The sequence below is a fragment of the Rhinolophus hipposideros genome (assembly GCF_964194185.1).
Source record: "Rhinolophus hipposideros genome assembly, chromosome: 23".
Classification (NCBI taxonomy): domain Eukaryota; kingdom Metazoa; phylum Chordata; class Mammalia; order Chiroptera; family Rhinolophidae; genus Rhinolophus; species Rhinolophus hipposideros.
Genome location: NC_138069.1, coordinates 15,596,969 through 15,620,392, shown reverse-complemented (window position 1 = coordinate 15,620,392; position 23,424 = coordinate 15,596,969). Strand labels below are relative to the sequence as shown.

General features: G+C 41.3%; 2 protein-coding genes across 5 annotated transcripts; both read right to left on the bottom strand.

Annotated features, from left to right (window-relative positions):
• Window positions 1-470: 470 nt before the first annotated feature.
• Window positions 471-21,922, bottom strand: PURA (purine rich element binding protein A). Of its 4 annotated transcripts, none has more exons than XM_081035882.1 (2): window positions 21,815-21,922; window positions 471-15,147 (listed from the first exon to the last, which is right to left on the bottom strand). In XM_081035882.1, the coding sequence occupies exon 2, from the start codon at window positions 15,001-15,003 to the stop codon at window positions 14,038-14,040; it is 966 nt and encodes a 321-aa protein (XP_080892008.1). In that variant the 5' UTR covers window positions 15,004-15,147; window positions 21,815-21,922; the 3' UTR covers window positions 471-14,037. The 4 variants fall into 4 exon arrangements, with proteins under 4 accessions (XP_080892008.1, XP_080892006.1, XP_080892007.1 ...); XM_081035880.1 differs by lacking the exon at window positions 21,815-21,922 and adding an exon at window positions 20,878-21,237; XM_081035881.1 differs by lacking the exon at window positions 21,815-21,922 and adding an exon at window positions 15,662-15,785.
• IGIP (IgA inducing protein) lies at window positions 481-641 on the bottom strand (the record flags this gene model as incomplete). Its single annotated transcript, XM_081035884.1, is given in 2 exon segments — window positions 481-584; window positions 587-641. Coding segments are annotated over 2 exon segments (159 nt in total).
• Window positions 21,923-23,424: the final 1,502 nt, after the last annotated feature.

Genomic DNA, 23,424 nt, shown 5'->3' with positions numbered 1-23,424 from the left:
ACTCAAAAAGCGAGATAGGGAAGCTATTCACAGAAAACCTTTAAAACTAAACACATTTGCTTTAAAATAAAAAAGAAAATCGTTTTCCAGGAAAACTAAACACATTTGCTTTCAAATAAAAAAGGAACTCGTTTTCCAGGGTGAGAGAGCACACTTAACGCTTGCAGTCTATTAATGATCAGGCAAGTATACATGTTACTGAGTTCTAAAAATGGTTTCCATCTATCAAAAAGTTAAAAAAAACAAAACAAAAAACCAAGACCAGACCCACCCCCCCAAAGGCACTGAAACAAAAGACTGATCTGTTTGTATAGTCACATGAAAAATAAACATCTTTATTTTTTTGCCTACTTTATTTCATTTTTTTCAAATAAAATTTAAATCTGTACAAAGTATACTGTTACAGTATATATTTTGTAAGAATCAATGCCTAAAAGAATCACAATACTTCAATAAGCAGTACAGCAGACCTCGCTAGTTTCAGCTTTGATATTGAACAAACTCAAGCCGGCTGATGCACAACACATTTGCTTGGTTTCCACGTGGTGAGTTCCCAGCACTGGGATGGGAGAACATGACAGCAATATGGGTATATTACAGCCTGACACACTGCGCTTCTTCATGTGATAATAACTGCACATAGTTAATACAGAATGCTCAAATTTACTTTTTAAATGGCATTTGCTTACTTCTTAGTTGGCAAAATTCAGCATTCTTAATGGGGTCCCCAAACAGTGCAAATTAATGATATTCTACTGTATAATTGGCACATCTCCAATAAGGATTAACTTGTAAACTCAAAGAATATCACAACTTTGTCCTCGATTTTAATTAATACATATCTGGTCCATTTAACCAAAGTCATTTTGGAAAGATATTAAAGAACATTCTATTTCTGAAAGGATATTGTTTTGACCATTCTTTAGAGAAGATAAATTTTTAAATTGTCATTAAAATGTTTTACTATAAAAATTTTACAAACTTGGTTAGAAACTTCAAGATTATGATTCACAGCAGACAAATACAAACTGTTTATATTCCAACAACACCTACTTTTAGACTTTCAAACAGAGCACAACCATGTCAGCTGTGTTAACTAAAATTCTGAACAGTGTACTAAATTTATAAGTGGTGCTGGGTCTAGCAAGTGTAAATACACAGTATATTTTAATGAAAAGAATTGTCTTCTTTATACTTTATTTGTTTTCCCATAAGGAAACATTAATGTTTACATTCTTTAATAAAGTTAATCTTACATCAGAATATAACTTAATACTGTCAGCAACAGGGACCACACACAGTAAATAAGAAGCACATTTAAAATAAGTCTGAGTTCACATAGATTAACATTTGTTGGTTAATAAAATATCGACAGTATTACAATCTTACAATATTTACAGTAAGAAAAATCTAGAGTAATATATACCTTTCACAGCAGGATTCCTTTTTTTTTTTTTTAATTTCTTCCAGTTTGGGATTGTGTATACACGAAAAGCTCAAATAAAGCAACTCTGCAATATAATCTTAAAATAATGACTACTGGGGGAAATTCTATCACAACCATTGAAAATAATGGTGACTTTTCACGGAGTCTGTGGCATCTGAGAACCCAGTTAATTAACCAAAGTCTTGCTCAAACCAGCCTCAGTTACCCAGATTAAAGCTGCAGAACTCCGGCCTTCCCTGACTACTGAAAACCCAACAGATTTTTCTCAACATGCTATAAGAAAAGAGGGAAAGTAGATTTCAGCTCACACCTCATGGCTGGAAGCCTCCGGCCAGTGCACATTCCCCAACTTATGCTAAGAGAGGACCGATTTCATCCTCAAAACATCACAAGAGTTTACCCTCCTCCAACTACAGAGCACTTTGACACCACACCAAGCTCACTCATTCCTAAACTCTTGTGCAACTAGGATAAGGCATGAACTTGGCCCATATAATACACACCAGCATCTTAGAGACTTGGGACTGGGGCAAAAAAACAGACGAGGTTGGTCTGGGAAAATGGGAAGCGATGCACATTTCCAATTAGAATGGTAAGAAGACCCACGTCCCTAAACTGGAATTTGGCCAGGGCATCAGAGTTAGCACCCCCTCTCTGAGTACCTCAAGCAATTAGGATGTGTGCTCTGGGCCTCCTCCAAGAGAGAGCAACTACAGTAAGTAACACCATGTGGGACATTAGTTCAGTGAAGACTCCCAAGAAAGCAGATACAATTCTTGAGGCTGGGGCTGTCCACAGCACCTGAGGGCACTCATCTGAGCTGTGACCTGTCCCAACTCTGCTTACTTTAAGAGATCTGATGGGCACAGAGCACTCAGGGTTACGGCTGCTGGCTACTTTGGACTCTAGATCTCACAGGTAATCAACAGGTATCTGGGATTGAATTAGCAAACTGTACCATAGCTCCTTAAACAGACACTGTCAGGTTTGAAATCAGGTGAAGCACGAATCTTCACTGTCAGGTCAGAAATCAAAGTGGGAGTCTTCCCACATCAGCCAAGGTCATTTTGTCAAAGCCTTAGAGGAGTTGGACAGTTTCTCATGTTGCAAGTGATTAGTTTACTTATTACAATCAAGCTGGATTGGAGAACCAGACTGATCTTTAGTTAGCTTTGTTTTTTTTTTGATTCTTAACGTATGTATAAACCCAAAACTGTTGTATTTGGGTTAAATACACTGACAGAGAAAATTCAAACAACAAAAGTTTTTGGCAAACTTCTGTGGCGTTTTCTTTTTTGAAGTCAATGCAAGATCTAAAGGTATTTCTACCCAACAAAGTCTGTTTAAGTGTTTAATGTTACTTCCTTTTTGGTCCTATACAGAATGCCATGGCTTCTATATAGGTCTGAATGCTGCTCCATGTAGATTCCTTCTGTATATCTAAAAATATATACTTTTCAGTAGTTCAATACATGGTTAATCTTCCCACAGAGGAAGATTTTTGTAATCACATGTTGCAAAGTAGAAAAACATCTCCTTTCTAAGAAAGGAAATACACGTTCCTATTGTACACTTTTGAATAAGCCCAAAGGCATGCACCAAAAATCATTAATAAAACTAATACATGCACTAAAATGGTATAGAGATAGACTTAAAGTGCTGCTTCTCAATTTTTAAATTTGGAGAAGACATCTTGTCAGTTGTTGACTCAACGGTCTCCCCCCAACCCACCCATCACAATCCATGGCATCAAGAGAGAAAAGTAAAAAGTATGCATAAATCTTTAAACTATTCTTTACATGGGGGAAAGGATAGATATACCAACTATCCTATTTATAAACTGGATTCCCAGTTTTAAATAAGACCAATATTTACTGGTAAAAATTGTCAAAGCTAATACATCCAAACAAATGTTACTAGTAAATAATGTTCTACATAGAGAATAATTTACTTTGGTTTTATGCACCTTCTTAAAAATAATACTGGTGTCCCATACATCACCAAACTGATGTGTTCCAGCAAAGTTATAAGGCAAACTTTTTTTTTCCCTAGTGACATCTTGTTTCCCAGTAGACAAAACTAAAATCTTTTGGTGAGAAAGGGGTTAAGATAATGGCTAACCCCATGGCATCCTGAGCATTGTGGTTTATCAGACTCGACCCTGCTAGTAGAAACTGTCAGGCACCCTGACCCCTGCCTTGAACCAGGAATGGCTCCCATGTCTAGAGATGCCCTGACTCCTTATAAACAGCTCTCAGAACTTTGCTTCTTTTTTCTTTCTGTCTGGATGTTATAATATCTAACAAAGCTGGTTGCAATGTCACATTTTGCTAGTAGGGGCCACCATCTAACAATAATTCCAACCTGAAATGTTTTAGGTCAATAGCTAATTCCTAATTTTATCAATTAATTGCATTAAAATTTTCTCTATAGAGTTTACTTAGAGCAGAGATCCTTAACTTGGGTTTCAGAAGATGTGTGATGCCCCTGAGGTTGTACGCAAAATTATCTGTGTATGTGCATTTTCTTCCTGGGGAGAGGGTCCATCACTTTCATCAGATTATCAAAGGTATCTGTGACTCCAAAAAGGGGTTACAGAGACTTAGAGGGATACCCGTAATTCATTTTATAACAGGATTGGGAAATGGGGACAGAAAACTAAAAATGGCCTCAAAAAAAAAGGGGGAAGCCACATTGTTGATCTTTTCCCTTTATTCACATTTGGGAAATAAGTGCTTAAAACTGGGAAAAATAATTGATTAAGCTTATTAAACTCCATTAAAAAATAATCAACGCTACCTTCTAAATTTTTTTCATTTTCCATATATGATAAATTTAGTCTCCGAGAAAAGGTTTGGAGACTAAATTTTTCTCTTTTCCCAAAGGAAATTCATAGATAAAGTGCTGATCATCATCTACATTTAAAGATTTGACAACATAAAATTTAAGACAACTCTTACGATGTAAGCCTTTAATTTACTATTTTGAGTAAAGGATTACCTAGAGTCAGTTACACATCTGTCAACCTTCATTTCCCAAAATTGGTCCATATTTAGACAATTACCGGGCACAATTCCACTGGTAAACCTAAAATCTGAATAATAAAAATTTAACTTTCGACCCAAATTAAAAACAAAGCTACAAGGTTCCACAATAGAGTCCAGCCACATTCACACTATGTCATAGAAGACTTTCTCATTTCAAACACATCACTGAATTTTCAACACAATTTTCAAACATAAGATCCAGAATGACTAGCAAAACATGCTGAAAAAAGCATGTCAATAATTAAAACACTACCCCCTGCCTCCCACCCCCCCCCCCCATCCAGAAACACACTCAAGCATTCCAAAAATAAACCAGATCTGAAGACAGGCCTTTCACTTGTTGGTTTTAAGTATGAAGTGCCTAAATGGCTATTGGGAAGGGATTATAAAATGAGATAAATAACTTACAAAAAATAATTTTAGCCAAAACACATTTCTTTTCTATTGACAAAACTATTAACCTTTTTTTTAAAATTCTGAACCTAACTGTGCTGCACAATCTCACTAAGACAAAAAATATGTTCACAGGTACACTTTTTTGTTGTATTCTTTCTAGAGCACATTTTGTGGTTATAAGACTGCCTCTAGTTAAAATAAAGTCTCTTATCCCTTGCCACCCTCCCCTCCTCAAAAAATGAGTCAACCATGTATTCCTAAAAGGAATATTCATTTAATACAATTAGTTCAGTACCAGTTATACCACATAGACCATGAGGAAACTCTATGAGCATTACGGAAAACTACATGAAAGAGGGAGCTGCCACTTGCCACCCACTTCACTTTCAGGTTTTTAAGCCAATACTCAGCTAGACTCAAAATCTCATTGACTTCAGTGAAAACAAATTATTCCAAAACCAGGCCATTTCAGGATGGAAGTTGGATCTTGAAGACATCATTATGAATGTGTGTGTATGTGTGTATATGTGTGTATACATATACACACACATATGTATACACACATACACACACACACACACACATATATATATATACATATGTATATATTCCTATCCTAAGCTTTCACTTTGTCTGTTCAAATAGTTTAATAAAGCTCACACTTACAAAGGATTTTATTGGCAAATAAAGGCCCATGTTAAAAATTTTATCCAAACAAATTTTTGTTCTATATAGCTAACACTAAGAAATATTTTCTCAGACTTATAAAGCATATTTAATTGCATATAAGCTTTGCTTTGGGTGGGATATTGAAAACATAACTCTAAGAAATTTAAAGACTAGAAACAAAAGTGAAAGTGACTAGTCTTAACTTTCAAAATATCAAGTGCAAAGGTAAATAGTGCAAATAATGAAAACTAGAAATTTTATAGGCAATTTTACAGGTTTTCCTGCTTCTGCACTTTTACATATTGACTTTATAAACCCTAACAACTATGCAGCATGGAAATGGGCTATCACTTATCTCCATTGACTAGACTCAAGGAAGCCTTTCAAAGACATTTAAATCACTGGTTCTTGACACAGGTTTGGGAATTCACTTCTTTTTAAACAATTCCTATGGGAGGGGGGCTATTTAAGAAGGCCCTGGACTGACTTAACCAAGTTATACTTTGTAACTATTATAATTTAAAATCTGACACACAATGTGAACGTAGTATTGTCAACTCTACAACGTAAGTTATAATAAAAAACAATTCTGCTGTTAATGAATTTGACAAAAAAAATTACCTTCCAAATATAAAATCAAAACCTTTTTCTAGCTATTGTTAAAGGGATTTTATCACTAACGTATATAGATTTGGGTAAAATGAAACATACAAGTAATCTGTCAAAATCACTTGAGAATAAGTCCATACTCAACTACAAAACAACAGTTGATCCAAATATACTTGAATTATGTAACTTAAAAAACATTATAGCCATATTTTATCTTAAATAATTTAAAATGCTCCTGGGATACTGGGAACAGAAATCTAAACACAATAAATTCATCCTCAAAGGGCATAAGAACTTCCAAGATATATATACTAAATTACATTATTAACATCTTCCATCATGGAACTCTTGGGAATTCTATAATTTTAAAGTTATAGAGAAAGTGGGAAAACAAACAGAAACTCAAGTTTTACGGGGGGTTAGGATATGTTGTCTAATTTCAGAAATATAGTATTCTGAGGGTCTCATAAGGTCCACAGTATTAAATGGTTGCTAGGATTGCAAATGTAAAAGAAATAAAAGATAACCTAAAATTGCAAGTAAGTGTTTTTATCTGGTTTATTGCCCTCTTCCAAGAAATTTATATGGACCAAAGGCTCAAGGTTCTGTAAAAGCAAGGTATAATATGGATCTTTGTGGACTATAAAATCAAATGATTTTGATCTCAGGACCATTTTGAAAAGTAAAGGTAAGCTACATTGTAACATGAGCTAAGGAGAATAGATAGTACATATGATATATTTCTGATAAAAATTGTAACCGTGGAAAAGTTTGACGTTTTCTTCTCTCTTTCAAAATAGTTAAGTTCCCAGCACTAACTTGCCTTGACCAGAAAAGTTGCCATTCTACAATTGTGCTACTTAATTTGCCCAGAAAAACACCCTAAACCTGAAAACAGATTTGTATTATGCATCATCATGTCATCTAGGTACAAACCAACAGTTTTCTCATAACAAACAAAAGACCCGTTTTTCTCTGGCTTTATTGAAACTTCCTTATGAAAATCAACTTCATTGTCCTCAGCAAACACTCTCATTTAAGACTCCACCTTAGTATCTTTTCCTACGTCCAATAAAAATTTCTCCCACTGTACCTCTAAACCACTCCATGTCCCCCACACTCCCATGCACTAACACATCTCCCCATTCTGCTCTACAATTTCCAAACCAGTAAGTCTCAACCCCCAGTAACTTACCTAAAGTACACATACTTCTTACTCTCTTCAGTTCACAAATTTTCTTAACAATTTTGATGACCTTTAAACTGCCAACTTAAGACTGTGGGGAAAACAACAGCCAGAAAAACTGCCCGATTACCTCATAATACAGAAATCTTTCTGGGGTCAGTTAGCTATGGTCTAAGGCAGGAGTCAGCAATTTCTTTACTTCCTTTTTAAGGGGGTAAAGGGATTGCCACTGACAGGCTTATGGCAAGCAAAAGAACAAAGAAAGAGAAACAAAGAAAAAGGATGGGAAAAAGAAAATGCCAGATGTACATTGCAGGGAGGTAGGTCAAACGCCACTAACAACTACCTGCACTGGAAATTGCCAATCCACTCCAGTTGAATGGGAGTTTGACTCAATTCATTAGCTGATGACCATCGCTGGTTGACTAAGTCGAGGTGAATATATAAATCACCTGTCCCATAAATTTGCCACTTCATAATAAGGACATCTTTTCTTAAATCCTCTTAGGATCCTTCTGCATTAATCTAATTTAGACCAAAACACATGCTAACAAGAGTATTTCCACATTTCTCAAAATTCTAGACTATAAAGGTTTTGTCCTTGAACTTGGAAGCCTCTTCAATTATTAAAGTACATCCTAAATCAAGAAAATTAAACTCTTTAGCTACAAATTTTCCCATGAAATGCTACAAAAATTTAATTAATAAGCAAATTACTAATCATCGAAACAAAGTATGTATTTATGAAAACACAAAAATCCTGTGATTCCAAAATGAGTAAAATATTTCTGGTCTATAAGTCATTTTATTTTACGTAGAGTATCACCACCACGTTTCCACCTATCAAACAAGACAATTTTCCACAAAAGCAAAGAACATCAGGGAAAATAAAAAATAAATACCAAACGTAATATGGGGACAAAATAAAAATAAATGAGTAGCTATGAAATTGTTTTTTAAGAAAAATGTTTTTAACAAGTGATTTGCCATACTAACTCAACTTTCCCAAAGACAAAAATGGGCCTACACCATTCAACATCAAAACTTAGTAGTTTAACAGTTGAAACTGTTGGCTTGAAACTAATCATATCTTTCACTTTTCATCTGGTTGTTCTTGCATCATGAAATTCTACCTGACTCGTGCTAATTCTAGTTTAGATAATTTTCACTTAGCCCATGATAATTAAGTTTATGTTTAAAAAGAGCCTGTCAAATGGCCAAGGCCTTAAATTTAGGTTTTGTTTTAGGATCAATAACTCAATTAAAATAAGCTGTTCTTAAAAATATACTCTAAATTCTCTATAGTAATTAATGCTGCTCTGTGAAAACAGTAATTTTAATAGCAGTGATCACTTTAGTTTTATAGTGCACTTTATTATGAATGGCCTATATGGTTAACTTGCAATGAAAAAAAACCCAGAAATATGATATATAATGTCTGATTTAAAAATGGTTCAACTTTGATAACTCTGCACAATTTCAGTGAATTAAGCAATTCCAATAAATTCTCTTCCCTATTCATTCCACTCTCATGGAGAAGTACATATATCTCCAAATTATTAAGATATTCAAATTGAGGGGATAATCAATTATAAATGTTATACTCAGAGTTATCACCAATTGTTCCAAACCTAAGTTGCTAAAGATTCCCTTGTTTTAGCATCCTTTTACATAGAAAGTGGGATCTCATTCTGATATTGAAAAGACTCTGAAAAGGGAAAAAGTCGTTAGATTTGGTATCTCTCTTTTTTTGGGGGAAAAAAATCTTAAAAATATGTTCATATGTATAATAAAGTGAATTGTGGGGCCATGAAAGCCACCAGAGCAAACAATTTCAGATCCCCATTCTAAAATCATCTGGAAATGTGTATGTGTGTGTGTGCGGGTGTAAGCAGTACGAAAAAATGAGTGGGAAAACTGAAGAAGAGAGGGTAAACCTTTTGAGGGAGATAAAAAAATAATCATGCCCATGGTGGGGTCACCATGGTGGGGTCTCCATGGGTGGCAGATAATCCAAAGTGTCACAAAAGAAACGTGTTAGTTTAGAAAGTTTCAACAGTGCCAAATGCAAAATGTTAAAGAATAGAAACAGTGAATGAGATAACCCCCACAGACATCAAGTTCCATTAAAAAAAAAACTGGAAGAAAAAAATTGACATAAGCATCTTTTTAAATATACCAAATCTTAACTGACTTAAAGATTGTGTAAAGTGCTTGGGCCATCGTACCCACCCAGATTCTCATTATCAAAGGACTTATTTTTTTCCCTCCCTTCCACCCAAATTTAGTTTTCCTGCAGAAGAGTATAGCATTCCTATAATAAGAAATGAAAACAGTGAGTACAACTGATATAGATCCATTGACTTTTATTACAAATGTACTTGATCACTTGGCTTCAAAAGTTTAAAATCAATACCCTATATTCTGTATGCCAGTACAAAGCAAACTGTTTTACAAATTAAATACCTAAAAATTTGACAAAAATATTAAAATTTGATGAAAAACAATTATAAAAATCCTTAATCTCTCTCTCTTCAAAAAAGGAGGCAGTCTTCCCAGTCCTATTATACAATATTAATAATATTCACCATTTTTAGAATAGGTAGCTAAATTATATTTTTCTTTTAGCATACAAAACTCTTGACTAATAGATTTTATCTGTATATGCTCCAGTTAAGTTTGTGAATGCCATCTGATTGCAATATAATCAACTATCTTTAATTGAGTCCTAATTTACACTTATTTAATAATTTGCATAGTTTAAAAGGGATAAAGGTTATTCTACAACTAATTATCATAGGCTATTACAGTGCTATTTTTCAAGGCAATAGTATTTGCTCCCAAATGAAATTATCTGTCTCCTTGAGGCAGGGGTTAAAATTACTAGCAGCTTTCTCCGTTACCTGAAAAATCAAATTGGAATAGTTACCCATCTCCAGATGTGAAGACCTAAAAACAACATTGATATATTTTTCCACTTTGACTCAAATTTCAACCCCTGCATGGGACAACTAAGAAAGTGAGACTTTCAAGGTTTTTTATTTTCCCTGTTGGTTTTGGTTTCTACTCTCCATGGCTTTTGAGAAGCTGGAAAAGTCTGTCTTTCCTGACTTGCATTGTTTTTTTTTTCTGTTTTTTTTTTTTTTTCCCATTTGGCAAATATTCATCTACCTCCAATCTGTATCTAGTGGAGGAAAAGCCGACATGGCTTTTCTTATAAACTTCCTTTGTTGTCAAAGGCATGTATAATGATTTCTACAGTTCTGGTTAGTTAACTTGAGCTCCCTCTGTGGCTGGATGACTGTTGCTTCTAACATCAGCATGATAAATAGGAGGCACAAATAAAAAGTAGCTTAAAAAAGATTTGGTGATTTAAAAGAAAAAAAAAAACACCACCACCACCACCACCACCACCAAACATACACACATATATATGGACATTTTAAATCTGGTGGCTGATCTCTAGATTAAATTACTTGACAGTGTCTCTCATTTTAAAGAACGTCAATATTGCAATGCATTTCAAGTTTTCTTTTATACTTAGGCAAATAATAGTTTAACCTTAATTGTAAGACAAAGCAGATCATTAAAAATAAGGCATACTTCTCAGGAATTAAGTTTTGTTTGCTTGTTTTTGGCACATTTGATCATACTGTCTTCTATGAATAACACATATGGTCAAATATACCAACCATTTCCTTTTTTGTTTCAGCACAAACAGGGTTTACCAACTAGTAAAATAAAAACAAGGAAAAACTCCAACATAAAACACTGAGATATAGAACCTTGGTAAAGTACCGAGCACCTGGGGGCAAAGGGTGGGGAAAGGATGAAACAGGAAAGGGGAGAAGGGTAAGTAGGGAGGGCGCTTGGGGAGGTAAAGTGAGATGCAAAAAAGAGCATCTTTACAGTCACTTAGTCTTTTCTATGATCATCTCTTACGTCTTAAAAGATCTGCACATGGATTTCTTTTTAAACCCACTGACCATAAATCAGACAATGGTTTCAAAATCTTAGTAAGATTGTGTTTAACTGTTATAGTGTAAAGACAATTGCACAATACATGTGCTTCTTGATCCGGTAGGATTCCAAGCAGAATCTGAAGTCTATAGATAAGAAAGGCTTCACTTTAGGTAACTCTGACCCTAAAGAAAACCTCATGAAAGAACTCGCATCTCAAAGAAAGGACACTTTGCCTAAGTTTGCTGTGTTTTTGTTGACTTGCACTACTTATTGCTGGCTGCTATGAAACACTGATCTAGGAGTACTCCAACAACCTGTAGTACAAGGCTTAACTTTAAGAAGCTATAGTAAACAAGAGACAAAATCAAAGCAATTCTCTTTCCTAACTAGTAACAGCACAGAGAATGCAGTCTTTTCCATATCACAGTTAAAGTACAGTGAACAAAATAGCTCAACAAACCTTAAGACAAAAAAAGTGCAGGTTATTAATGTTTACATGCAGTTGATAAGCATTCCAAATGTCACATTATGCACTGTAAAAGCTCAACTTTACTATATGGAAATAAGAAAAATGCACCTTGGGGGAAGGGGAAAAGCAATTTAATCATTTCCAGTGATTTTGTAAGTAAAGAAACTCCTAACTATTGTACGGTCACCTCATATTTAACATTGTATGAATATTAAAAGCAAACAATTTAATGGGAAAATGCACAGTACAATGGAAATAGCTTGTTACTCGACACATACAGTAGATCTCAAAAACAAAGACAACACACTCAACCAGGGAGCTTAAAAATATCAAATCAAACCCAAAGAACCAGCAGAAAGAAAATAAAATCCTTCAAAAAAGACAACTGTTTCACCTTCCTAGGCCAATGCTTTACAGTGTGAGCAGCACTGACACCTTCCAGCTCCTACAGGTGGTGTCTCCTACATACAGCAGTTAGATCTATATAGCTGGGTTTGCCAAGAAACAATTCCATCCCCAGAACTCTCTGTCAGACAAGATCCTTTTTTTTTTTTTAACCAAAATACTTTCTACAGAATTCCAAACCAAAATGTACTGTTTAAGGCATCTTTTTTATAACATTTTATCTTCACTCAAAGATGATAGTCATGCAGCAGTTTAATGATAAAAATATATTAATATTTTACTATACAGCAGCAAGAAGTTAGTTGTCAATTAAAAGCACACAAACATCTTTAAATGAAAACCTGTAAAAGACTATCGTTATAAACAATTTCAGTTTGGAGGACACCTGCTTGAAAAGTGCTCTCCTAAGCTTTGCATTTCCATACCCTACACCTTGAAAATATGAATTATAGAATATACTTTTAATAGGCGGCTTGAACACTTGGGGAACACAAATACACTTAGCATATAATGTAGCCAGTAATAACTAGCACCACAGCTACATGGAAATCCTTTACATATACCAGCTTAACTTGGCTTTCTCTTTTAAAATGAAACTCAGAATCCATGGCTCAGTAGGATAACTATAATTGTGTTGCTCTGCTTTTTAACAGGTCTACATAAGTTAACAGCACTGGCAAAAATCAAAGGATAGCTTCAGACCTCTTAACAAGTTTAGGAGACAGTGCTAGTGACCACAAATAGACTCACTACCTGATGTCCAAGTACAGGTTCACTGGAAATTGCTGCACGTTAGTTAAGTTCTTAAAATCTTTCTACACATAATAAAAAAAATATATTATGAACGATACAAGTACATCTCATATACACAATAATGACAAAACGCCTACTCAGTCAAAGCAAACAGATGCAGAAAAATATTATGGGAGATTTCCTTTTTCTCTCTTTCTTTTTCCTTTTGCTATTTGAATAACTTTGGTTCCAACCGTAAAAATCACAACTTAGCAAATTTCATTTAAATGCCTTTTTTAATAATTTCTTCATGTTCACAGAAGTTTCACTGACCATTTTTATATGTTTAAGGTCCAGATGCAATGCATATTGTATAAAAGAGAGCACTTATTGTTTACCTTGCATGAATTAAACCTACGTACCTTTAACTCTACAAACTTCTGCATAACATTTAGACAAAGCTCAGACACACAGCATGCCTAGCCCTCATATATATACACATCTCTAATCACAGGTATATAGGGTGTCAAATATACTATAATAACCTCCATGTAAGGTTTGAAATTTGGTAACAAAATGAGAAAAACTAAAAATATTATTTTACGTGTTCTAAAATATCTCTTTTTTGTGCTAAAGTCAAATGTTAGCTCAACATGAAAAGGACTTTTATATAATTCAGCAATATTATAATCTTGACCATTTTGCAAACACTTTTAATAATAATAGCTTAAACGTGTACAAAAGTTCTTGGTTAATTAGGGAAATAAACACTCAGTTCTTTATATTTTTAATCAAGTAGGAAACACAGTTCATATAATGTTATTACTTTTTGTATTTTTTTGTTTTTTGTTTTAGCAGCTGCTTACTGTTTTATATGGTGGATAAAGTGGACAACATCCAGCGATGGGTGGCAAGTCAAGAAGAGAAACTGTCAGTTGGTGGAGGTTCTGTGGGTGGTGCTCCCTTGGAGTTAAGTTTTTTTTTTTTTTTTTTTTTTACTTTTTAACTTTTTTATTTTCTCTTTCTTTACAGTATATTTTCTCTGTGTGTGGCTGTGTGTGTGTGTGTGTGTGTGTGTATGCATGTGTGTGTGGGTAATTTCCATTCAGTTTGATCAATCTTCTTCCCCTTCTTCCTCACCCTGCAGCAGCAGGGTGGCAGCGGCGGTCTCCTCCTGCTGCTGCTGCTGTTGCTGGTGGAGCTGCTCACAGGCAGCCCGCTTCTCCCTCTGCTTCTCTTGAATCTTCTTCATCTCCTCCGAGTACTTGCAGAAGGTGTGTCCGAACTTGGCCCACACCTTGTAGGGCACGGTGATGGAGTTGCGGTAGGTGGGCTTCACCTCGCTCACTCGCATAAACACGCCGTACTTGTTGGAGCCCACATCGAAAAAGAAGCGCTTGTTGTCCACAGTCAAGGAGGTGCCCTCGGGCAGCTCGGCCGGCTCCTCCTCCACTCCGTAGTCGTCGATGAGCTTGGCCAGAGCGTCGCGGAACTCGATGAGCCCCTGTGCGGGCAGCGCAATGGTCTGGCCCTGCGTGGAGCCCAGGCCGGGCCCCCGGTTGACCGTCTGGCGGATGCGCAGGAAGCGGCCACGCTGGTTCTCCTTGAGATCCATGTAGTACTTGCGGTTCTCGCGCACCAGGAACTCGCTTTTGAGCGCCCGGCGCGGCTCGTCCTGCGCCTGGGCCAGGTCGGGCGGCTGGCTGGGGCCCAGCTGCGCGTAGTGCTCGATGAAGTCTCCCAGGTAGTCGCGGAACTCCACGGCCACTGACATAGAGAGAGTGAGGCGGCTCTTGTTGCCGCCCGCGCCCACCTCAGCGATCTTCAGGAAGCGGCCCTTGGCGTTCTGCTTCACGTCCAGGTAAAAGCGCTTGTTCTGGATGTCCACCCGCTTGGAGGCCAGCTCCTGCGTCTCGTGCTGCAGCCCCCCCGGGGCCCCGCCACCGCCGCCGCCACTGCCGCCGCCCCCGCCGCCACCACCGCCCCCGCCGGAGCCCGAGCCTGAGCCCGGGTGCCCCAGGGAGCCGCCCGAGCCCAGCGCTGCACCACCCTGCTCGCTGCCGCTGTCTCGGTCCGCCATGATGCTGCGCTCCGCCGCCGCGCCGCCGCCGCCTGCCGCTCCGCCCGCCGCCGCCTCAGTCGCCTCAGCCGCCGCTGCTTTCCCTCCCCGGCTCCGCCTGCTGCCGCCGCAACCCCCACAGCCAGTCAGCCACTCTCGCGAGATCTGCGGGAGAGACGAGACAGACGAGACCCGGTAACAGGGCACTGACTCCCCAGTACAGTAGCAGGGCGCCCTACTGTACGCGCCCACCCGCCCGCGGGCACGTGACCCGCGCCCCTTCCCCGCTGCCAGCCCCCGTCCACCCGCCCACCAGGCGGCGCCCACCCCAGGCCCTCACCCCACACCCCTGGCTTGGGGGGGGGGCAGGACGCGCCGCGTCGCAGCTGCTGCCGCCACCACCACTGTGGCTGTCGCTGTTGGCCAGACCCTGGGCGGCCTCGGCCTGGGGAGTTGGGGTACTAGGGGTAAGAAGAGGACTGCCACACTAAGCACAGGGAGCGGGCCTGAGCTCTGCTTTCCAGTGACCCCAAAGAATGTGGAGGCAGGGGCCTGCGCAGCGCAGCTGAGCACGCTGCAGAGAGGGAAACCGAGTCACAGCCACCCCCTCCCCTGTGGGCCCCAGCTAGACCTAGACCCAGACCCAGACCGGCCCACACCCGCCTGGGCTGTCTCCTACCGCAGAGCCCTGGCCGCAGAGGCGGGTGAGGAGGAGAGGTGGTGCGGCAGTAACCCTTAGCTGCAGAAGGGGCTGCCGGGGATGAGGTCGGGGCGCCGGCAGCAGTGGCGCGGAGCAGCAGACACCTAGCCCGTCCCTCCCCTCGCTCCCGCCGCTCCCCCTCCCCGCGCAGCGGCTCTGGCCTCAGATGATCCCGCTCCCCCCTCCCCCCAACCGCAGCCCCGCACAGTCGGGCGGGCTCACTCACCGGCGGGGGGGAGCTGAGCAGAGGACAGCAGCCGCACTAGGGCCGGGGTGCCCGCAGTGCTTATTCCCATTGGCTCTGCCCTCCCCCCCAAACAACAATCAAAAAGAAACCCCACACTCACCCAAAAACCTTCAACCAGCCTCCTTTGGGACCAAGACTGCCTGCTTGCCTCCCCCTCCTCCTTCTGAGATTTGGGGAAGGGGGGCACCCTGCTCAGGGCTGAGCCCAGCCTGGGTAGCCGGCCAGCTCTGCAGATGAATCAGGCCCTGCCGAGCCTTCAGCCCCTAGCCCACTCTTCTTCCTCTCTGGAAGGACCCAGAATGGAGGAGAAAACCAAGCAGGCTTTAGGATATTCACGAGCTAAAAATGCCAGGAATTTCCTGGGAAACGCAGTTCCTTACGGGATTCATTAACGCAGGTTCACTAGTCCCTTTTACCCCTCCTTCCAGAAACTCGTAAGTGTCAAAGAGAGCCCCCACCTCTTAAAAAGTAAAACATTAAATGATCGCTGGTTTTTAGGCAGACAGCTAGGTTACTGACGATTAGTTAACCAATGAGTCTTTGGATAGTGACAGCTAAAGGGGGTGTCTCTGGTCCCAGAAATAATTGATATCTCTTTTCCTAGATTTGAGGCATAATCTAGGGCCTATTTTCCCTCTCGCAGATATGTAGCAAATGCTCATACTCCCTTACTGCAGTCTGCACTTCTAGCAACTGTGGGAAAGCTAAGGCCTATCTCCAAGGGACGCCCTGCCAATGCCCCTACACTGTCCCCATCACCTTCTGCAGGGTACTCAGAGGATACAGACCTTACAGCCCAATTCCTGAGTTTCTCAAGCATGGATTGCTGCCTATGTCCTGAGAAGAGTATGCCTATCCCATGTATGGGTTCCATTCCCATTGAACATCCTTCACCCCTCACCCTCCAAAGTAAGGATACTTGCCTCCCTCACTCTTAGCCCCAGAGACAGCTGAGTACATGGTTGCCCAAGCTTCCTGGAAAAGAGAGGAGTAAAGAGAGGACTAGTGATCAAGAAACCCAGACCAGTCCAGGGCATAAGCCTTGTCAATACCTGAGCCCTTACAGCCCCCTAATACATCCCTTCACATCCTGGGCGAACCTGCCTGCTAAGTAGTCATAGCTTCCTTTTTCTCTTAGCAAGGGCCCCATTCTACCCAGCATTAGCTACTTCAGCACTGGGCTGACGTTTGCTCCTCCCGTTAAAGAGGAAGAATCATGGCAAAGCACGCTGGCTACCACAAAACAAACTAGGGTAGTCCTGTGAGCCAACTCCAGAACCACCCACCTGTCCAGTGGTCCCCGAAATGACTCCCTGAAGGGAAGGCCCACTCAGATAGAAATCTGGCTTTGGGCTCCATAAAGAACTTCCCTTTCGTTTGGGGGCATCCTCCAGTACCACGTAGTACCCTTTCCGTGCTGATTGTTCTGCACTCCCTCCCCTGTCCCCAACTCTGTCGGTAAGGAGCCTTAGGAACTGTTGGCGCACTTCCCATCACACAAAAAATACATGTGTAAAAGAAGCGGCGGCTCCTCCTGGCTCGCGCAGTAGCGATCAGGACCCTGGATAGACCCTGGCCCTAAACAGGGACGCCAAGGCTGAGTAGCAGGGTCTCCGCACAGAACCCGGCATGGTATTACCGTCCCACTTGTAAGATGAGGTTAAGATCTGGTGAAGTCCGATCTAGAAAAGCCGCTGCTCTTCCTCAAGGGTTTACCTTGCGCCGAACCAAACCTCTGCCCCCTCAGGAGAGCTCAAAGCAGCCACAAGGCCAATGGGATTGCGATGTGGGGGCACGCGCCTGCTGGTCCCTGCCATTCTTCCTTGCTAATGATCGCTTCCCGCAGGACAGAAAACCAGGGCTTTAAACTGCCCGCTTTCTAGGACCAACACTGCAGTCTAAATTTCTTGCACTCTGTCCCAAATGATTATGTCCAGGGGTTCTGAAGCGGTTTTAGTTGGGAATGCTGATTTTTCTGGAAAAAAGTGTCACCAGGAACCGAGTTCTTAGTTCCCCAGTACAGAGGCAACTGATGAAGTTTCTAGACAAAACACAGTTAAGTATCACACTTAAACTGGGAATTTTAAGCTCAAGTCAGCAAAAGAGAGACCTGGATCTCTATTATATAAAGATGTACTTTCTTATTTCATGCTATTTATTATGTATGTATAAAATTTCTGCCATTATATACCAGTCTCTCCCCTACTTTTTAAATGTATCTAAAAAGCAAACAAGGCTAATAATACCTTTTCCAGAATAATCCAATTGTAAATTGAACATTTAGTATATTGTTAAACAAGAGTGTTAATTTCAGGATAAGCCTGTAAATCTGGGCTTTTGGTCAGATTGGGGGCGGGGGTGAAAGGCAGATTTCCCTAGACTATAGAATACAAGAGCCTTAAAAGGCAGTCTGAGAAGAATGAATATTGACTCAGAGAAAGTCTTAAAACAAAAAGTTTAGAACACTAAATAGAATTTCAAAGTTAGATTTGCATCCTAACATTGAAAATCCATTAGACAATTTGTGGATTTAAAATAACTTCTAACCGTTTGTTAACTACCTAAACAATATACTAGCCTGGTAAATGAAATGCCAGTTCTAGTGTCTAGCTGTTTGAATATATTATTTTAAAACAAACAGTTGTAAAATTAAATGTAAAATTTCAATACAATGTAGAAAACACGAAGAGAAAACGAAAAATATTAATATGCAGCAAAATATCCGTATTAATGAAAAATAATAAAATATTCCCTTTCTCCTCAAAGTTTGCTTACATTTTTAAACATGATAAATGTCTCTAGATTTCTTGTGCTCTTTTATTGACACTACACACACAATTTGAAGAGAACAGAGATTGCTTTATTTTTAATCCCATTATCTCTATGTCTTTAACAAGCTCTTACCAACAAAAAATTGTTCGCAAGTGAAATAGACATTAGCCAGAACAAGAAGGAAAAACGCCTCAATTTTCCTCAGCCTGAACTACAGGTGATTCTGAAACAATCTAATTCAGCTTTGGTTTTTAAAAGTAAAAACTAACACACACATTTATAAAATAATCTTGGAGAGAGGGAATCTACCTCTGGGTAATAATAAACCCTTTTGATTATAGTGTTCCCAACAGAAACAATATGCTGATAACATTTCACAAAATCGCAGATTTCCAAAATAAAAGAGAAGCAAGAACATTAGAACTTGTGTTTTCTAGAGCTGCTTAGGTTAAATGCTTGTCTTAAACCAGAGAGACAATTATCTTCAATATCCACATCATTAAAACTAACTGGAATGTAGTACTGCAATTATTCAAAGTGGAGGAATTACCCCTTTCTTCTCATGGCTATCTACCAGGAAAATTAAGTGAAACTCTCATGTAAATCTTAACATTGAACAACAACAACAAAGACTAATAGTAATAGTATTTCACAAATCATTTTTTAAACAGCATATCTCCTTTCTATAGCTCACGTAATCTTTTAAATTATGCTTCCTCAATGCTATTTTAATGTTTAGGGTTAAAGATATGAATTAAACATTTAAAATCTGAAGAGAATAATCCATGTGATAGAATCCTCGCATTTCACAAAATGTTTTCATTTTAAGCATTTGTAGAAGAGTTAAATAAACGTAGTACACATTAAAAGATTCAGAAAACCCGACATTTTATGTACCCCAAAGGTCCAAAGCGGAACCGATGCAAATGTCAATAGTTCTTTCTCTTCCCGCTGATCCTTAAATGGTTTTACTAGTACCCAAAGGAATGAAATCAGCAACTCTCTCCACACTCAAGTCAACACTCTAATTTTCAAAGCCGCAATTCGCAAACGTCAGTTTGGGTGGGGAACAGTGGGGGTCTTGAAAGTCATCAAAAAATTCCTTTTCTCAAAACTCTTGACAGTCTACCGAAAGATGTCAAACCAAATTCAGCCTATTGTAAAGCACTGGGACCTCCCTTCCAAGGACACAGGACACAAACATAGACGCCGCTGCAAAAAGCTGTCCAAAAGCGCCCGGCCCGACAGAATCGTTAAAGGGTCCAGATCAGAACGAAAATGAGAACCCTCAAGAGGGTCCCGCAGAGACAGCGGAAAGGAACGTGGCATTTATTCAGGGGGAGACAGCAACGAACCCAAAAAAGTTGCCCCAGTCGGACTGTTGGGCCTTTTTTTAATCCAAGTTCACGTTCAAAGCAGATGTATTAGTGGGGGGGTCCCTTCCCCTACAGACATTTCAGCCATCTCTGGGGCCCACCATCGCGTATCGGGAAGCCCCATCTAGCTTCGCATCCATTCCTTTTGCCCCCCCCCGGACAAAGGCAGAGGAGGCTGCTGAGCTGACCTAGCTCTGTGGGGCGGCAAAAATGCCCTGTCCAGGCCACCCATCCTTGGGCCTGGCTCCATCTGCGATGTCAGTTATCAATGTATTATTTTTTATTTTCACAAAGCATCCTGGGCGGGTATATGCATTGCGGGAGGGACGGGGGGTTGAACACAGGAGAGAAGGGGTTGGCAGTGGAGTCTAGAATCCTCCTTCCTCTCCCCTCCTGCCAGGGTTGCTGTGCAGGGAGTGTCAGCCACGTTTGGCGCACTGTCCCAGGCCCCTGGTGAAGGTGGCCGGGGGAAATGTGGCTTAGGGATCGCTAAGCAAAAGGCACCACTGGTGGTCTCCAGCGCCTGCGGAGGTAGAATTATCTTTTTTTTTTTTTTTCTTTTTTTTTAAGGGGCGTGTGATTTTTGTTCGTATTTGGAGGTGGGAGGGAGTTCGTCTGTTCGTGCGCTACGGGGTGGGGGGGGGGCGTTGCTGCACTGCCAGGGTCCCCGGAGGGAGTGCGGAGATGTCTACAACGATACAGTGATTATTCCTGAGGCGTAAGAGGGCAATTAGAGGGGACGCGGTGGGCGGCACCTGAAGCTGTGGCAGTGGCAGCAGGGAAGGTCGCGAGGGGCTTACCCGGGCGGGCGGGCGCTGTCCTGCCGCAGGTGAGGGAGGGCGCGCGCTGGACAGGCGCGAGGAAGGGGGGAGGGGAGGAGGGCGCGCGCGCGCACACCTGTCCTGGACGGCGGCGCGAGCCGAGCGGCGCCTCACTCGGGCTCTGCCGGCTGAAGAAGGAGGAGGGCGGGCGGGCAGGCGGGGGCGGGACGCCGAGGGGAGGAGGAGGAGGCGGCTCCGAAGGCTGGCTCGGCTCTCGCTCGTTCTCCCTCCCGCGGGCAAGCCCCGCTCACCCCCTGCTTCTCCCGCTCACTCACAGCCCCCTTGGCTCTCCCTCCTCCTCCTCCTGCCCCTGCGGGATCCGCTCGCCGCCACCGTCGCCGCCGCAGACGGCAAGTCGTGGCAGCCAGACGTCGGCGCGTAACCCGGCGCTCCGTGCGTGACTCCGGGCGACGTCAGCGCGCGCTCAGCGCTACCCACCATTTTCCACCCCCCACCCTCCCTCCGTGGCTCGCGCCCTCCGCCCTCGCGTCCCTCCGTTTCAGTTGCCGCGGCGGCGGCCGCCGAGCGCGCTCCCTCCGCCCCCATCGCGCGCGTGCGCGCGTCCTCTCCGCCGTTGGCGCGTCAACAGCCAGCGGCCCAGGCCTTGAGGCGCGTCTGAGGAGGGGGCTGCCTGCAGCCCTCTTAGCGCGCACTGCCTCCGCCCGCAGCCGGTGGCGGCCCCTGGAGGACTTATCCCTCCTTGGGCCTTGAAGGCCAAAGTCAAGCTCAGGCGGGGATAGGACCCTGTAGGGCCTGCGTCAGCTCCAATTTAGGGCCCTTAGCGTCGTGGTCGTTGCCGTTACCGCCGCGTCACACTAATCCTCCCCGCTCCCCCGTCCCCCGCTCCTCCCTCCCGCCCCCGTTCCGCCAGCATATCTGGAGGCAATAGGCTTTTCATCTCCCGGGAAGGTCTCACCTTGGCCTTCAGACGTCTGTCGAGAGGGGCTGGAAGGGCATAATTAGCATAAAGAAGAAAGTGGCTAGACCACGTTCAGGCTCTAGCCCCGGGGATCCTTGACAGGAAGCGTGGGGTTGCTGCCCAGCCTCCCACGCAGTGTAGGTGAAACTGGGCCCCTTGGAGGGACTGCGACTAAGGACAAAACCCTGATACATATTATTGATGCGCCCTTGGGCTGACAGGGAGAAAATAAAAGGGACGAGTTAATTTTCATAAATTATGCAAAGGTGAAATGCAGAACTATAAAATGCCGTTTAAGAGTTGTCTTGAGATCTTACCGAGTTTGACAAGGTTTGGGTGCACGGCAACTTTTTCCCTCGCTTTATACGCTGTCACATCTCCATCCTGCAAGACTGTGAACGTAGAAGGTGGATCAGTTAAAAATTATCGGCTGCAAAATAAATAGAAAACTGCCTTCACCACCTTTATCATTTAAAAAATGTCAGAGGAGTCCATCTGTGATTTAGGAAAACTTCATCACTGTGCCAACTTACTTAACTGAGTACATTTTATTTTGAAGTTTCTTTTCAATACACCGTTAGATACACTTTTATTAGGCAATAGTAGACTTTTAAACTTATTTATAGGATCTTTCCCAAGAAGCCTATCTAGTTAAGCCTGGGAGGCAAGTAGGAGACAAGTGAAATTGACCCCATTTTATAGATGAGAAAATTGAGTTACAAAAATATAAGTCAGTTGTTCAGAGTTGCAAGGAGTCTATAACTGGTAGAGGGAAAAACACTTTTGGTTTATTATCACCTACTTCATCCACTAAACCAGAAATCCCCAATTGTTTACTTCCAGGTATCTTTTGAGGCTCCCCCCACCTCCCTCAATGTATGGTAGGCAGTGCCTAATATCTGAGAGAAACAAATTCTCACCCTAGCTAGAGGTGCGAAAATTTTTGAGAAAGGTTTAAGAATGAATGATGGGTCACTTCCTTTGAATTGCTTTTTCATTCACCTCATCTTTAGGTGGCAGCACTACTATATAATATCTTTAAAACTATAGTCTTCTGCAACTTGATATCCTAAAGAGTGTTTTGTCTTAAATGCTTCCAACTAAATTTTGGAGATTAGAAGCTGGTGAAAATATGAAATCATATCTGAGAATTAGAATACTTAGGAGATTCTAGAGGAGGAATAGAAAGGCTTTCAGGGAAATTAGTATTAATAAAATACATGGAGCTGCTGAGGGAAAAGATAAATCCCCCCCCCCCCAAAGCCTTTTTTAGCTGTACGAAGAGCAAGTAGCCTCTTTAAATCTGATCTCTTATTGAAACAGCATAAGACAACCAAGCTGCAGTTTCTCAATACTGCGTATTTATCAAGCATTTACAAGTTTAAAGTTGCTAGTTGTGTAGTTACCAGTATTCTACCTATAATTTTAAAATTTGTGTGCAGTTTTCCTCACTGAACTGCATCAAGCTTATGAAGATCCCAAATAGGATCTTATTGTTGACCCTTGTGGAAAAGAAGGACTCTTCTTGGCTCCTTTCCTCACTTCCTAAATTGTTTATATACAAAGTAAACCATCACTCAAACTCAGAAACGTGAGAAGACAAGCTA

What these genes read in the sequence shown, in the direction of transcription:
- PURA (XM_081035882.1), bottom strand. Translation starts at nt 15,003, where the DNA reads ATGGCGGACCGAGACAGCGGCAGCGAGCAGGGTGGTGCAGCGCTGGGC.